The sequence below is a fragment of the Coturnix japonica genome, chromosome 14, assembly GCF_001577835.2.
Source record: "Coturnix japonica isolate 7356 chromosome 14, Coturnix japonica 2.1, whole genome shotgun sequence".
Lineage (NCBI taxonomy): Eukaryota > Metazoa > Chordata > Aves > Galliformes > Phasianidae > Coturnix > Coturnix japonica.
The window spans coordinates 12,265,520-12,279,150 of NC_029529.1; the positions used below are offsets into that span (position 1 = coordinate 12,265,520).

The 13,631-nt window shown below is 56.8% G+C and overlaps 1 protein-coding gene across 5 annotated transcripts in view; it reads right to left on the reverse strand.

Annotated features, from left to right (window-relative positions):
• Nucleotides 1–13,631, reverse strand: part of LOC107320959 (ankyrin repeat and fibronectin type-III domain-containing protein 1-like) — a 104,788-nt gene that overhangs the window by 66,360 nt on the left and 24,797 nt on the right. For all 5 annotated transcript variants that reach the window (XM_032447638.1, XM_015877371.2, XM_015877370.2 and 2 more), the window contains exons 2-3: nt 11,261–11,454; nt 8,711–8,940 (exon numbers count right to left, since the gene is read on the reverse strand). In XM_032447638.1, the coding sequence (XP_032303529.1) occupies nt 8,711–8,940; nt 11,261–11,333 (303 nt within the window). In that variant the 5' untranslated portion in view covers nt 11,334–11,454. The remainder of the gene's footprint in view (nt 1–8,710; nt 8,941–11,260; nt 11,455–13,631) is intronic.

The window sequence follows — 13,631 nt, forward strand, 5'->3', positions numbered from 1 at the left end:
AGCAGAGCGGAGCAACAAGCAGACTGACCTTCCCTGGCGCCCGGGCTTCCCTCAGCTATGCACACCCTTACCCAGGAATCTGCGGCAGGAGGAACCCAGAGCACCAGGGGAGGGCTGGCAAAAACCACTTCTCCCATTTTATCATGGACCAAAGCTTCACTCAGGTCTGCTTCCCCTTGGCTCGCACGCTGCGCTGGGTCTACCAGCATATTTTGGGTAATTAAATGCACATTTGCTGGTCAGCTCTAATATATCCAAAGGGACAACTTTCTGCCTGTGTTTGGTTTAAACTTGAGGGTGTTGTGCAGTTGTTCCAGTGGCGCAGAGACAGGAGATAAGACATGGCAGGCAGCGCCTGGCTGCGGGGTGCCTGCGGGATTAGCATTTATCCCATAACCAAAGGGAGACGTGACAACATGAGGAAAGCAAACCACCACAGTGTTTCCTTACAAGGCACACGCTGAGCCCTCAGCTGAGCCCACCAGGCGCTCAGCATCTCATACTCTCACTGCTTATTGCAAAGGCCATGCTCCCCCTCTGCTCTGCCCTCAGAGCACCCACCTGCAGTGCTGCATCCAGGCCTGGGGAGGCAATGAAGGTGCTCAGAGGTTGCAGCAGCTCTGCTATGGAGACAGGCTGAGGAGCCGGGGCTGTGCAGCATGGAGAGGAGAAGGCTGCGGGGGGACCTCACTGAGGCCTTCCAGTACTTAGAGGGGGATGGACTTTTGATAGTGACAGGATGAGGGGGAATGGCTTTAAGCTCAAGAGGAGAAATTTCGGTTGGATGCACAACTGGCAAACGAAAGGATCAAACTGAAATACCCCAAACCAGCAGCAGAAATGAATGCAACTGCTCCTCCACCACGGGACTTGTCCGTGGCAGGCAATATCCGTGTCCAATAAACCTTTTAAAGGTTCACTGATCACAGCTAGATGTGTCATAAATCTCCCTGAACAGTTTATTATGCCCATAAATCACTGTAAAAACGACTTTATCTCATCTGGATCGGCAATTAAGCCAATTCTGCTCTGCCTGCAGCTCCTGTGCAGACGAGGTGTTCAGTCCTTACCAAGCAAAGTGGGCGCAGACCCCCCCAGCCCCACAGCTCTGCCATCACTGCGCTGCAGGGACCACTATGAACCCACACGGAGATGCATTGCCTCCCACACCTCCGCCCTCCGGAAGCAGACCTGCTGCCAATATCCCCTTTTCCACTTTATCTTCTAAATGTGCTGCTTAAGAAGGGGGAGAAAAATTAGCTTAGAGGATTACTCAGAGTGCCAAAATACATGCCCTGCTTCTAATTCAAGGGGGGCTTTGGCTGCCGAGGGCTAAGCAGATGCTTTGTCAACAGTTCTCATTGTGAAATGTTGACGTTTTATGGTCTCATGTAAATCAGGTGGGTGAATGCACAGCCATCATCTGCTTGGCTTGCAACTACAAGACCCAGTTCTGGGCTGCCCAGCCTCCCCTGTGACTTGGGTTCCCATCCAGTCGCTCTCTCTGTCATCAGGGCAGCAGATCGTTTCCCCCATGGGAACAGACACGGGGCACCTTTAGAATCACGGCATCCTGAGTGGGAGGGGAGCCATGAGGACCATGGAGCGCAGCCCCCAGCTCCACACAGCACCACCCCAAACCCAAAGCTGTGCTGCCATCCCCATCACCACCTCAGGGAGGGACCAGGAGCCTGAAAAGCACCCGGAGGAGAGGACCTGAGCATCCCTGGGACAGAGCCCAGCCTGGGGAACACAGGCTGCACCGAGCATGGCCAGGCTCCCAGCATGGCAGTGTAGATGCACACAGCACCAAGCGGGGACTGTGGTTTCCATGGCAATACCCGGATGCCATCGCAGAGGATTAGATGGTGGCAGGATGAGAAGCAGGGCTGGGGAAGGAGGTGAAGCTGTGACAGTGACGCCGTGGATGGACAGAGCCCTCGGCGCCGATTTTCACGCCCATCTTCCCTTTTTCAATTCTTTTCCAGCATGAAAGTCCCAATTTAAATGGCAGCCTTTGACACCATCACAAACCTTCAGAGCGTTTCACACTCTGCCCCTTCCTCCCACGTCATCACAGCTCTGTCTGCCATGGAAATAAAGGGGTCTGCACGACCCAGCCCAAATCTGCCTCACACTGAGACCCTTTGAAAGGGGCTGAATGCAAAGTGAGGGGAAAATAATTTCTTTATTTATAAAGATCGCATCTCTTGTCATTCTAATCCACTCCAAACACTCCTGGCACTGCACAGCTGCAGGTTCAGTCACGAATACATGAACAGGCAACAAACAAACAAACAACAGCAAGTCCCCACGCACAAGGTGGGCAGGGGGAGCACTGCTGGGCTGGCTGCTGCCGAGGTCTGGGCAGCCCCTTCATGCACAAAGCCCATCCCTGCAGGGCTGTGCTGGATGCTGCCAAGTGCCCCTTCACACACACCAGCTCTGCTCTCTGCTGCAGTGCCCAGTGGGCACATCGAGGAGCTGGGATGCAGCAGGAATCAAGGCAGAGCACTGCAAAGCACTGCACGATGCTCCGAGGGGAAACGGGACCTAGCAGAGCTTCCTAAGGGCTGCTTTGCAGAAGGGATGATTTCATTTGTGCAATGAAAAGAGCAGGATCTGAGCGCAGGGCAGGGTTGGTGTGGGGCTGGTCACAGTCCCAACCCCACATGATGAGACACGACAGGTTTGCACGCTGAGGGTCTGGGGCCCTGCAGCAGCAGCAGGGCACGACAGCGCCTGGAGAGCGTATGACAAATTCGGTGTCAAAATAAACAGCTCCGAGGAGGCTCAGCCAGCTGATCCCTCGTCATGGTCACACTGCAGCGTCCAACCCAAACACAGCACTCACACGGCCGGTGGTCCAATGCAGAGATGGGCAGGAGGGACATGGGGGGTGTGCCAAGGGGAGGGGGTCAGCAGGATGGCTGTGGGGCGCAGCGGGGCTCACCGTGATGGGGAACCACATGGAATGCAGGGGCAGAAAAACAGTGATCCCTGTGTCTGTGTGGGTCAGTGCAGTGTGATGCCCACAGACAGCCCCACTGCCTGCCCACCCCCACACTGCACAGCACACAGCATGAGAAATGGTCCTGTCCCCCCCCAGCCTCTGAAACCACCCTTCTTAAAAAAAAAGGTCCCTGAAACAAATGGCAGCAAATCCCGATGCAGAGCACACAATGGAGGCTTCAGTCCTGCCCAGGGGGAGGGGGAGAGGGGCTGTCAGTGCCCAAATAAATTCAATTTGCTCATTAAGAGGCGAAGGGGACCGCGGGTATTCAGGGCCCCAATTAACATTCCAGTAGCACTGCTCTGCTTTCGAGGAACAATCACTTTTTTGGGGGGAGGGGTTGTGATGAGTGTGTGATGCTCCTGGAGAAAGGAGCCACATCTGCATCCCAACAGCACCCAGCTCCTGTGATGGGAACCACCAAACAAAACCAAGAGTACACAAAGATGGAGCCTGTGCCAACTGAACCCGCAGATAAAGCCTCTTGTGACCACAGTCCAACATCATTTGCCTTTGCTGCTGATCTAAACGCCCTCTGCACAGACTGTGGCAACAGAAGGAGGCATCTTGCTGCTGGGCTGCTGGTTTCACATTGCCATCTCTAAGTGCCCAAGAGCTTGGAAAACCCTCACCATGTCTCAGCACACCCAGTGCCAAGAAGTGTGAAGATCTACCAGCTGAACATTGTCGCCATCTGCAGAAGCCTGAGCTCTTCCTGCCTCTGCAAACATCCCCTCATAGAAACAGGCTCTTCTTTCCAAAGCTGCAGACTGGTCATTAAAATTAAAACGTGAGAGCGGAGCATTGAGATGACCGAAATGCTAATGGCAGCCCCGGGTCAAACCGCCTCCCCTGTCACCCAGCCCTCCTCGCCAGCACATTCCTGCCACTAATGAGGCCCCACCGCTTCCTCCTTCCTCCTCAAGTTGCTCCTGGTGATGCAAATCCACCGTCTTTGTTTCTATTCTTGGAGGAAAAACAGAACCAAAGTAAATAGCAAAACAGCTCTAAGGTTTCAGGATCCTTTCTTTTTCCACCCTTCCCAACAGGGCCGGGCTGCCGCTGCGTCAGAGCGAGGTGACACCCGACCCCAGACATCACCCTGCGCCCACCGGAATCGTTCTGCTAATCTCCAGTCTCCGGTGCCCCCTTGGAGCTGCAGGACTCACTGAGCATTACGTGTCCCTTCCACCTTGGGATGCTCTGTGACCCCCAGAACTCTGCTGCCCTGTGCTCCCAGGGGGCTCAGGAAGCACCAGCAGCCCCCAGCAAGAGCAGGGTCTGCAGAGAGCTCACCATGCACCCCATGCAGGCAGAGCTGCCCCCTCCAGCAGGCTGGGGAGGGGTCCTCAGCAGAACCTCTGCCTGAGGAGACGACCCCAGCCCAGGATGCACGCAGGGAGACCTTGCATTGCCCAATACGTGCCCATTACCAGGGTACAGGCACACAGTGCTGCACAGCAATGCAAACCAGAGCCACCATCTCCCTGCAGGTGCCAGCAAAACAAATGGCAGCAAAGTGATGGCTGTGCTGCCATCATGCTGCAGGGCAGCCAAAAGCTGGGGCTGAAATCAGCTCTGCTGCTGCTCAGCTCCCACAGACGCTGCAAACAGAGATGGCACAGAGAGGCACGTTGGTGATTTTGCAATGAAACCCTCTATCCAGCTAGAGGTTCTGTCTACGACATCCCCAAAACCACTTGCTGGGGTTCAGTGAAGCCCAGCATGCAGACAGCATGAGGTGAGGTGCAGAGCCCCGATCAGAGCTGACCAAGGGCAGCAGCAGATGGACACACCTGGAAGGCAGCAGTGGATGGCAGAGCTCTGCTCCAGGTACAGCTGCAGGGAAGAGCAAACAGCCCCACAGAGCCCAACAGCTCTCAGTGCTGTTCAGACATGACCGCTGCCCTCCTACCCTCCCTCAATGCACTTGGACACAAGAACATGAGGATGTGAAGGTGGGGAGAACTCAGACCTCTCCAGCAAGGGAAGGGATGGGGAAAACAAACCCCCTCCCTTTCTTCAGAGCTGGGGAAGGAACAGTCCGGGCAGTTTGAGAGCCGTGGATAGGCGTGTGGCAGCACCCTGAAGTGCAGTGCTGCAGAGACCTCTTGCAGCACAGCGCTGCTACTGCACGCCTGCCTGCAGCCCAGCATGGGATGGTAGCACACTGCTGCACACCCAGCTCATCCAGGGCAAAGTGCCACCTGTGAACGGACACCGACCTGAGTGGCTGCCAGCTCTGCTGCCAGCTCTGCTGCCCGTCCGCCTGGCACATCTTTGAGGCTTGAACCTTGAAACCACCACGACGTGCAAAAGGGTCTCAAACATCCCACTGCAGGAGCTGCTTGCAGGGAAGGTGCTTTGCAGAGCTGCCCCATTGCATCAAGGATGCAGGGCACTGCTCAGAGCCCCACCTCTATAGACTGTGAACTCTGAGCTGCATGAAGACAGCGCTGCATGAAGCCAGGTGTGCTGTCCAGAGTCTGGGGGAGAAACTGCAAGAGTTTGAAAGGAAGAATAAGGCAGCACGTCTACCAAGGGAAACGTGAGGAACAAGAGGCTTCGTGACCGGCAGCAAATGTGACCTTCTACACCTGGCCTGAGCAGTGAGCAGGCTGGGATGCAAGGATGTGCAATCACAGAGCCAATCCCACTGTCAAACCAAGAAATGAGAGAAAATCAGGGTGGCAAAAGATACCCAGCTGTGCCCTTTGGGACCACCAGGAGCAGCCCTGGCTGCCAGGATGTGAACACCAGAGGGACCCAGGTGGAAGGTGCACAGCCACCATCACAGTCACTGGGAGGGGACAGGCAGTGGTGGCACAGCAGGACCTCCTCACCAGGACCAGATCCTGCCCCCGCTCCAGCCCTGACAGTGCAGGGCCAGGTGTCCTTGCTGCATCCTGGCACCCTCAGCACCCCGCAGCCCTGCTGCTCTTGCACAGCACCAAGCCAGCAGAGGGAGCAAACCGTGTGGATTCATGGCAGATGGAGTGCTTTGTTCCTGGGGCTGGGACATTAGGGATCTAGAGGCCATTTCCCAGCGTTCTGCAAGTTAGGAGCAGATCCAACCCACACTTGCCCTTGTAGGAGCCCTGAGCATTGACACAAGCTCCTACCAACTCCCCACCTGCAGTGCCATCCTTTCAGAGCACCATGCGACCCTTGCTTGGATTTGGGGGCACTTCCCCCTGACTGGGATTCCCAGGGCTTCCCCACATTGTCCTGCAGCATTGGGGCACCACAGGCTCCTGCTGCAGTTCAGCCCATGTCACTCTGAGCATGCAGCAGCCCTGCCTGGCCCCGCTCCTGTTTGCTGGCTGTGCCGCGTCGCTCCCCACCGACCTGCAGCACCCAGTGATTCACGCCCGGCCTCCCCCCCTCAGTGCCCACTGCCCAGGACTGTTCTCTGATTGAGCCTCTGCCCGGCACAGTGTTACATCATCATTGATTGTGTTTGTAATTTTTATCAGAACACTCACTGAAACAACAGTCAGCAAGTGAGCAGTGAGCCGAGGGCGGATCGCACAATGGGATGATGCAGCGCTGCTCTCATCCACCTCCATGTGTGTCTCCTTGAGACACACAGTGCCACCGAGCTCTGCAGAGCTGAGCACACGCAGCACCTTCACTGCCTTCTTCAGCCCTTTTGTGAATGGTGACCCGTCTGCTGAATGGCTCCAACCTCTTTTTCCTTCTGCTCTTGAGGCGCATGTTGCAAACACTCACAGAATGGTGGCATTGCAAAGGACACCAAAGATCTCCCAGTTCCAACACTGCGCTGTGGGCTGGCTGCCCCCCCCCCAGCCCATCCACAGCCACAGACACCTCCAGGGACGGAGCACCCACAGCTCTGGGCAGCAGATGGAATCAGGGCAGGGCTGACCGTGGGCATCCCACGGGCCCAGCAGCTTCAGGATGAGATCAGGAGGTGGGGGTAATGCAGGGATGGGGAAGGGATGGCTCTCACCACACAGAAACCACAGCCCCACGTTGTGCCCCACACAGTGTGGGTCCCTGCGCATCCCCAGCCTGACACGTGCCCCATGCCGAGGGACGCGTGCAGCTGTGACAGCAGCACAGCAGCGACCAAACGCTCCCAGCTCTCAAAGATGGGGACTGTGCCAACGTCAGCAGCCTGAGAGCAGAGCGAGGGGAAGGCTCGTCAGAAAGAAAATTCATTCTGACAATCACAAAAATCGGAATTCATTTAAAATTCAAATTATGCAAATTCCAGTAATCCCTCCATGCAGATCCATCACATGCCAGCAGTGGGATGGCAGACACGCCGCTGGCTGCAGCTTGCAAAGATCCATCCATCACCAGCTCTGCAGACAGCGCAGGGCCACGGGCAGCACCCAGGGGGTCCCCCCAGCACAGGCACCAAAGGGACGAGCTCCCATAGCCCCATGGGTGCAGGGTGCAGGCCCCCAGTGCTCCCACACCAGCTGCAGGAAGTCCTCTCATGGAGATGCATGGATGCGTGCTGCAAACATGAAGCCTCCATTGAGCAGAACCCCCAGAATGGCAGCCCTGCTCCACCTGCACCCGGATACGGCATCAACACCTTTCAGGCACAAGGACAGCAAGGAAATAAAAGTCATACACCATCCCTGCTGTGCTCCTATCAGCCCTGTGGGTGCACCACGGAGAGCTGAAGGGCCACAGGAAAAAGCCCTCATGGATACAGAGGCTAAAGAGAACCACACACAGAGCACAGAGAGCTGGAAGAGAGCACAGTGCCCGCTCCTTACCCCACAGCAGGACCGCCCAAGCTGCACCCTGCAGTCCCTCAGATGCCACATCCTGCTGCTGCTCCTCGTTTCCAATACTCGCTGCCTTCCCCAGCACAGGGCAGCAGCTCCAGGTCCCCTCTCAGTGCTGGATCCCAACCAGCTCCTGCAAAATCCTTGCCATGGGCAGGATCAGCACCAGGGAGCACAAGCCGCTACTTTCAGTGGTCCATGGGGTGCAAGGGGCTGGAAGAGCCCTATGCAGCACCCCACACATGGTGGGGAGCAGCTCCCAGACCCAGCCTGTGTCAACGGGTGGATCAGCCCTTCCTCAGGGCTGGGGGAGGCAAACAGACCCAGCAGCAGCGGGTTTATGGTGATACATTGCACCTCCTCATGCCCCGCAGCAGGTGAGTCCCGCTGGCCTCCACTGATGGCCTGACAGCACTTCAGGTTGCACAGGTGCACGGCGCCTGCTCTGCTCCCATTGTAGCAAAGCCCTCATCCACTTCCAACCAATGCCGGGTGCCTTTCAGTGCGGGGACACCCGAGCCCTCATTACAACCCCAAGCCAGTAACAAGGCGGGAGGAAGGCCACACAAAGCCCCATATCAGGTGTCTCTGGGAAAGGGAAGACGCAGAGCTCATTAAACATTGAGGGGAGCACATGGCACACACAGAGCATTGAGCCCCATTTCATTCTGCCCAGAGGAATGGTGATGGGATACCCACACTGTGCACCGCCTGCTGAGCAGCAGCCACCCAACCTTACAGCAAGGCTGTGACCGGGAGCCACAGAGCCCACCCAGCACAGCAGATGGGATGTTGGCGTGGTGTGGGCAAACTGAGCAGCATCAGGCTGGCGAGAGAGGAGTCTGTTTTGCTATGCTGTTCATACATCCTGCCCTCTGCCATGTTTTGCAAAGCCACGTGGCTGGGTCGTGTCACCCCATGTACTCACAAACTGCCGCCGCAGTCGGGTCCGCACGCGCTCAGCCTTGGTCTCGGCGTGGTGCCCGGTGTAGCCCAGCGAGCCCAAGTGGTTGTCAACAGAGAGACTCTTCCGCATGTAGAAGGAGCGCATGCGGAAGTGGCTGAACGGGGCGTCCTCCATCGCCGTGCGGAGCTGCGGCTGCAGCGGGGCATCCCCGGGGGGGTCCAGGCCGTCGTCCTCCAGCCGCCAGGCGTCCCCTGGGGACAGAGGGACAGAGGGACAGAGGGACAGAGGGACAGAGGGACAGCCGCCCCGTCAGAGCTGTGCTCACCACTTGGTTTTGTGCCCCTCAGAGGATGCGGGTGGAGATGCCCACCCAGACCGCCTCCATCCATCCCACCACGCAGCACAAGGGCTGGGGTGCTGCCCCATGGGGGTTCCTGACCCTGCCACAAGCCCCATTGTGTTCCCACCTCATTCAGCAGCTCCCAGCCCATGAGGGCCCAATGAGGCAAACTCCTCCCAGCTTTTTTCACCCATCTGCTCCCCTTCAGGGGCTGGAGCCACCGTCCCCAAAGCACAGAGCACTGTGGCATGCAGGACTGGGACAGTGCTGAGCATCCCTCACTGCACCAGAAGGGAAAATGGGCAAAGCACACCGGTGGCATCTCCATAGCATCGCTGCTTCCCGAGCAGCCCAGGAATGGATGTTGTGCTTCTCGTTGCCTGGCAGACAGCGAGCTTTCCTCTCCCACCCCCCACAGCCCAAACTGCTTCTCAAAAGCGAGAACAAATGAACAAAGCAACCCCGCGCTCAACCCTGCAAAGCCCGGGCCAGCTGCCGGTCCTGCAGCACAAAGGCAGCGGTGAGGGCTGGCACTGCTGCCTGCTCCTGCGGCTGCACCACTCTTGTCCTTCTGAGCAGCCTGGCACTGGGGGGCACAATACCACAACCAGGGCTGGGGAGCAAAGTCCTTCAGAGCTGAAAGCAGATAAAGGTCTTAAGGAGAAACACAGCCAGAGTGAAGGCGAGTGAAGAAGAGAAAGGAAGAGGCTCCAGCTGCCAACAGAGGCGACCCGGAGCAGTGCAATACCTAGCAGCTATTTTTATTATTTTTTTAGCCCTGCTTTGAATTTAATCAGCTGTGCTGCTCCTCTCCAAATGTCAGCTCGTACAACACAGGAGCGGCTGTTTGAAAGCTGTGATGACTCCAGGCACAAACACGTCAATCGGCACCAGCCCCGGCTGCTGCCACACAGCAGCCCCACACTGACCGGGCTGCAGGGCTGGGGCAGCTCCCAGTGTAAGGGCACCGTGCATCCATCCCAGTGGCCCCATCCACCCCCCATGCCATGACACCCCATAGCAGGACGGCTGGGAGCACATAGAGCTGCCCTGGAGTGTCTCCCTGCTGGGATATAAGGCTACAGTGGGTGTCAGGAGGCAACACAGAGGAGGGCAGGACTTTGCCTCCTCTAGAACAAGGACAAGAGGGAATAACCTGAAGTTGTGACAGGGCAGGTTCAGGTTGGATATTAGGAAGCATTTCTTCTCTGAAAGAGCCTTGGTGCACTGGTATGGGTTGCCCAGAGAGTGCTGGGGGCTTTGCTCTGTGCCAGGACTCACATCTCCACTGTGCAGCCAGGTCTGTCCTTGCCCACCCCGCCTCGGTGGCCCCAGAGCTCCTGAGGGAGCAGCCCTGACCCCACGCAGCTGCTGCCATCCCACCCCATCCCATCCCATCCCATCCCATCCCATCCCATCCCATCCCATCCCATCCCATCCCATCCCTCGTGTCCCCATGGGCACAGCAAACATCCGCAGCCCTCCATCCCACACCCAGACCTGCTGTGTCAGAATTAGGAGGACCAGGAAATGAAGCACAGCCTGCAGAGCATTAAAAACAATCCAGGGCTTGGCCAGCTGCTGACAGTGAGGGCCAGTGATTGCAGTAATCTGACAGCGAGGGCTTTAGATTAACAAAATAATAATAAAAATCTAAAAAAAGTCAAAGGGTGTTGGGCAGAGGCAGCTGCTTGGTAGGGGTGTTATTTTGCACTGGATTGCCAGCCCTGGCTCACAAGCTTAATCTCTGTTTCAGTGCTAATCACCTTCCCCATCACTCCTATGGCCCCAGCGTGACTCTGCTGGCAGCAGAAGCGTGAAGCACTTTGCCCATCAGTGGTTTTGCCAATAAACTTGCTCAGAGCAGCTGGACCAACCGTATGAGTATTTCATCAGGATCAGTGCAAGAGCAGAACACAACAAAAGATTCAGCAGCCAAGAAGGCCAACCCCCTGCCCTCGGGTGGGGAGCATCCATCACAGCGCAGCCCCAGGGTGGGAGCGTGGGGAAGCAAAACAGTGCCACTGTGCCCTGCTCCACACGGAGGCAGGTTGGTGGCCTCAAGGAAAAGCTCAGAAATGGGCAGGCAAAAAATCATCGAGAATGGCTGATCTGGGGGGGGGGGGGGCAGGACAACCCCACAGGGGCCAGTGCTGGATTTGCCAGGTAGCCAGTGGCCCTGGAGAACCAGGCTGCAGCTCGACAAGGGTTTGCAGACCTCATACACTCACCGGCAGACGGGATGGTGCAGCCCTTCTGTCCATCAGGGGCTGAGTGCTTCTGGTAGGACTTCTGCTCCGGCATCGCCTCCTGGAACACTGCGGAGTCCAGGAGGGGAATCCTGCTCAGCACCGGGGACTGTGGGATGCTGGGCAGCGTCCGGGACTTCCCCAGGAGCGGCCTCTGCAACTTTCTGTCCAGGGACCTGCAGGGGAGAGAACACGGGGCTCACTGCAGGCCCTGGGATGGCTGCCTTGAGCCACGATCTCCTCTGCAAGACGCTTTGCCACATGCTGCCCCTGGACAGGCAGCACCCGGCTCTTCCCAACACTGAAGTGCAACCCTGGTTTGCAAGGCTGCAGCTGTTTGGGCAAAGCCTTCTCCCTTTGCATTTTAATTGGGATTTGCATCTTGAGCTGCAAGCCACAATCAGCACCAATGGCACATCAAGCACTCAGCACCTCCAATCCAGCCCACCTCAAAATGCACAGATAATCAGAAATAAACAAAGCAGAGGCACCAGGACTGAAATTATACAAACTGTGAACAAGAGAATGAAAGCTCTGCCCACCCTGCCCTGCAGCCCCACACCTCACCCCACCGCCACCATGCTGCACTGTCAGACCATTTCCTTCTCTCTTGCACGTAAATCTCAGTGCTCCTCCACGTGTGCCTGCACACAGCTCTGTTTGCTGCAGAGCACCATCAGCATGTGGGACATTAACGCTGCTCTGTACCTACTGCACTGCTCACATGGACTGCACGAGGGTCAAAGGGGTGAACTCTTGGAGGAGCCCTTTGGACCTGCAGATAATGATTTATATTTGAATCCCAAACCTGCTTCCATCTGGAATCTGACTTGAATCCCCAAGTAAAGGCAGTGCTGGGGATGCACCGCGCAGTGTCCCTGCTGCTGGGACGTCATGCAGCACCGTGTGCTTTGTGGGCTGGCCGCAGCGCCATGCGTTACCAAGGATGCCGCATGCCATTAGTAAAGAGCCTTGATGGGAGTGTACAGCTCAATTAGAAAAGCCATCATCAACGCAGCTACAGCCCATAAACAGCAGCTGTTCTGTGCTTGGTGGAAAGGAGAGCACATACTCAAGTCTTGCCAGCCCCATCGCTGCCAGGTCCCTGCCTCCAGCTCTGGGATCGCCGCAGGGCGCAGGCGGGTGGCACCAAGCTGGTGGCACAGCACAGATCGCTCCAGATCGCCCATTCTGCAGCACCCAGGGCACAGGAGCTGCTTCCTCAGGCATTTAGTGAAAGCAAACCAGCCAGCCAAAGCAGCCACCGAGGCAAGGAAAAGCTGGTGCCCATGCAGCACCCAGGTGGACCCCCAGTGACGCAGGGATAGCTCAGCCCTTGTGGGATGTGGGGGTGTTCTGAAATCACCGCAGCTCACTCGGAGCCCCAGACCACTAGCAGTAGAGCTGGGGCTGAGCTGCGGGTGCTGAACATCCCTTCCCAGTCCAAGATGAGCCTCCACCAAAATGCCTTTGTGCCGCTGGGTGCTACCAGGGGCTGAGGGCGAGAGCTGAAAGCACAGCAGCCTTGAGCTGGCTGCAAAACGGAATCAAAGCAAAGCAAAACAAAATAAAAACAGCATTCAGCTCACAAGTTCAGGGGGAAAAAAAACAAAACAGCCAACAAATAAAACCACAACCAACATGTGAAGCAATAAAAATACCTCCCCCAAAGCTCAGCTGTGAGCTGGTAAATATGATTTCCACCAGCTGGTTTGCAGAGCTCCTCTCCTGCCATCGCTCCGGGCTGACAAGCATCACACAGCAGGGGCCATCGCCCAGGCAATGACAGGAGGCAGCCAGGGCTGTCCCCAGCAAACCCCAGTGGGACACAGAGCTGCTTTCCCACCCTCCCCCCCAGTGCCCACGCAGCAGTGAGGATGCTGAAGGCAGCTGGGATGCTCAGCAGGGGAACGGGAAAGCCTCACAGGGAAAGCAAACCAGGAAATGGCACACAGCTCTTTGTGTTAAGCCATGAAGCTCTCAGTCAGACACACAGCAGCTTATGCTGAGAAGCAGAGAGAGCTGAGATGAGACCCCATGAGCTACCAAAGCTTGTGGCAGGGCAGGTTGGCCCCGACCCACACACACACAGGGCAGACTTTCACAGCCACCAGCCCAGCATCTGGTGGTCTCATCCCCAGGCATGGCCATGAAGCTATGGGGCAGGGCCAGAGCCCTTGGCAAAGGAGGCAAATGGAGCTGAGCTCACCTCATACAGGACACTGCAGGCATGTGTGAAGTGCATCAGGCACGAACTCTGAACACTCTAGTGCAGAAAGCTTGGTTTGCTTTAAATCCCATCATTTCTGCAGCATGAGCAAGTGTTCCACCCCTTGAGGTCAGCATTGGCAAA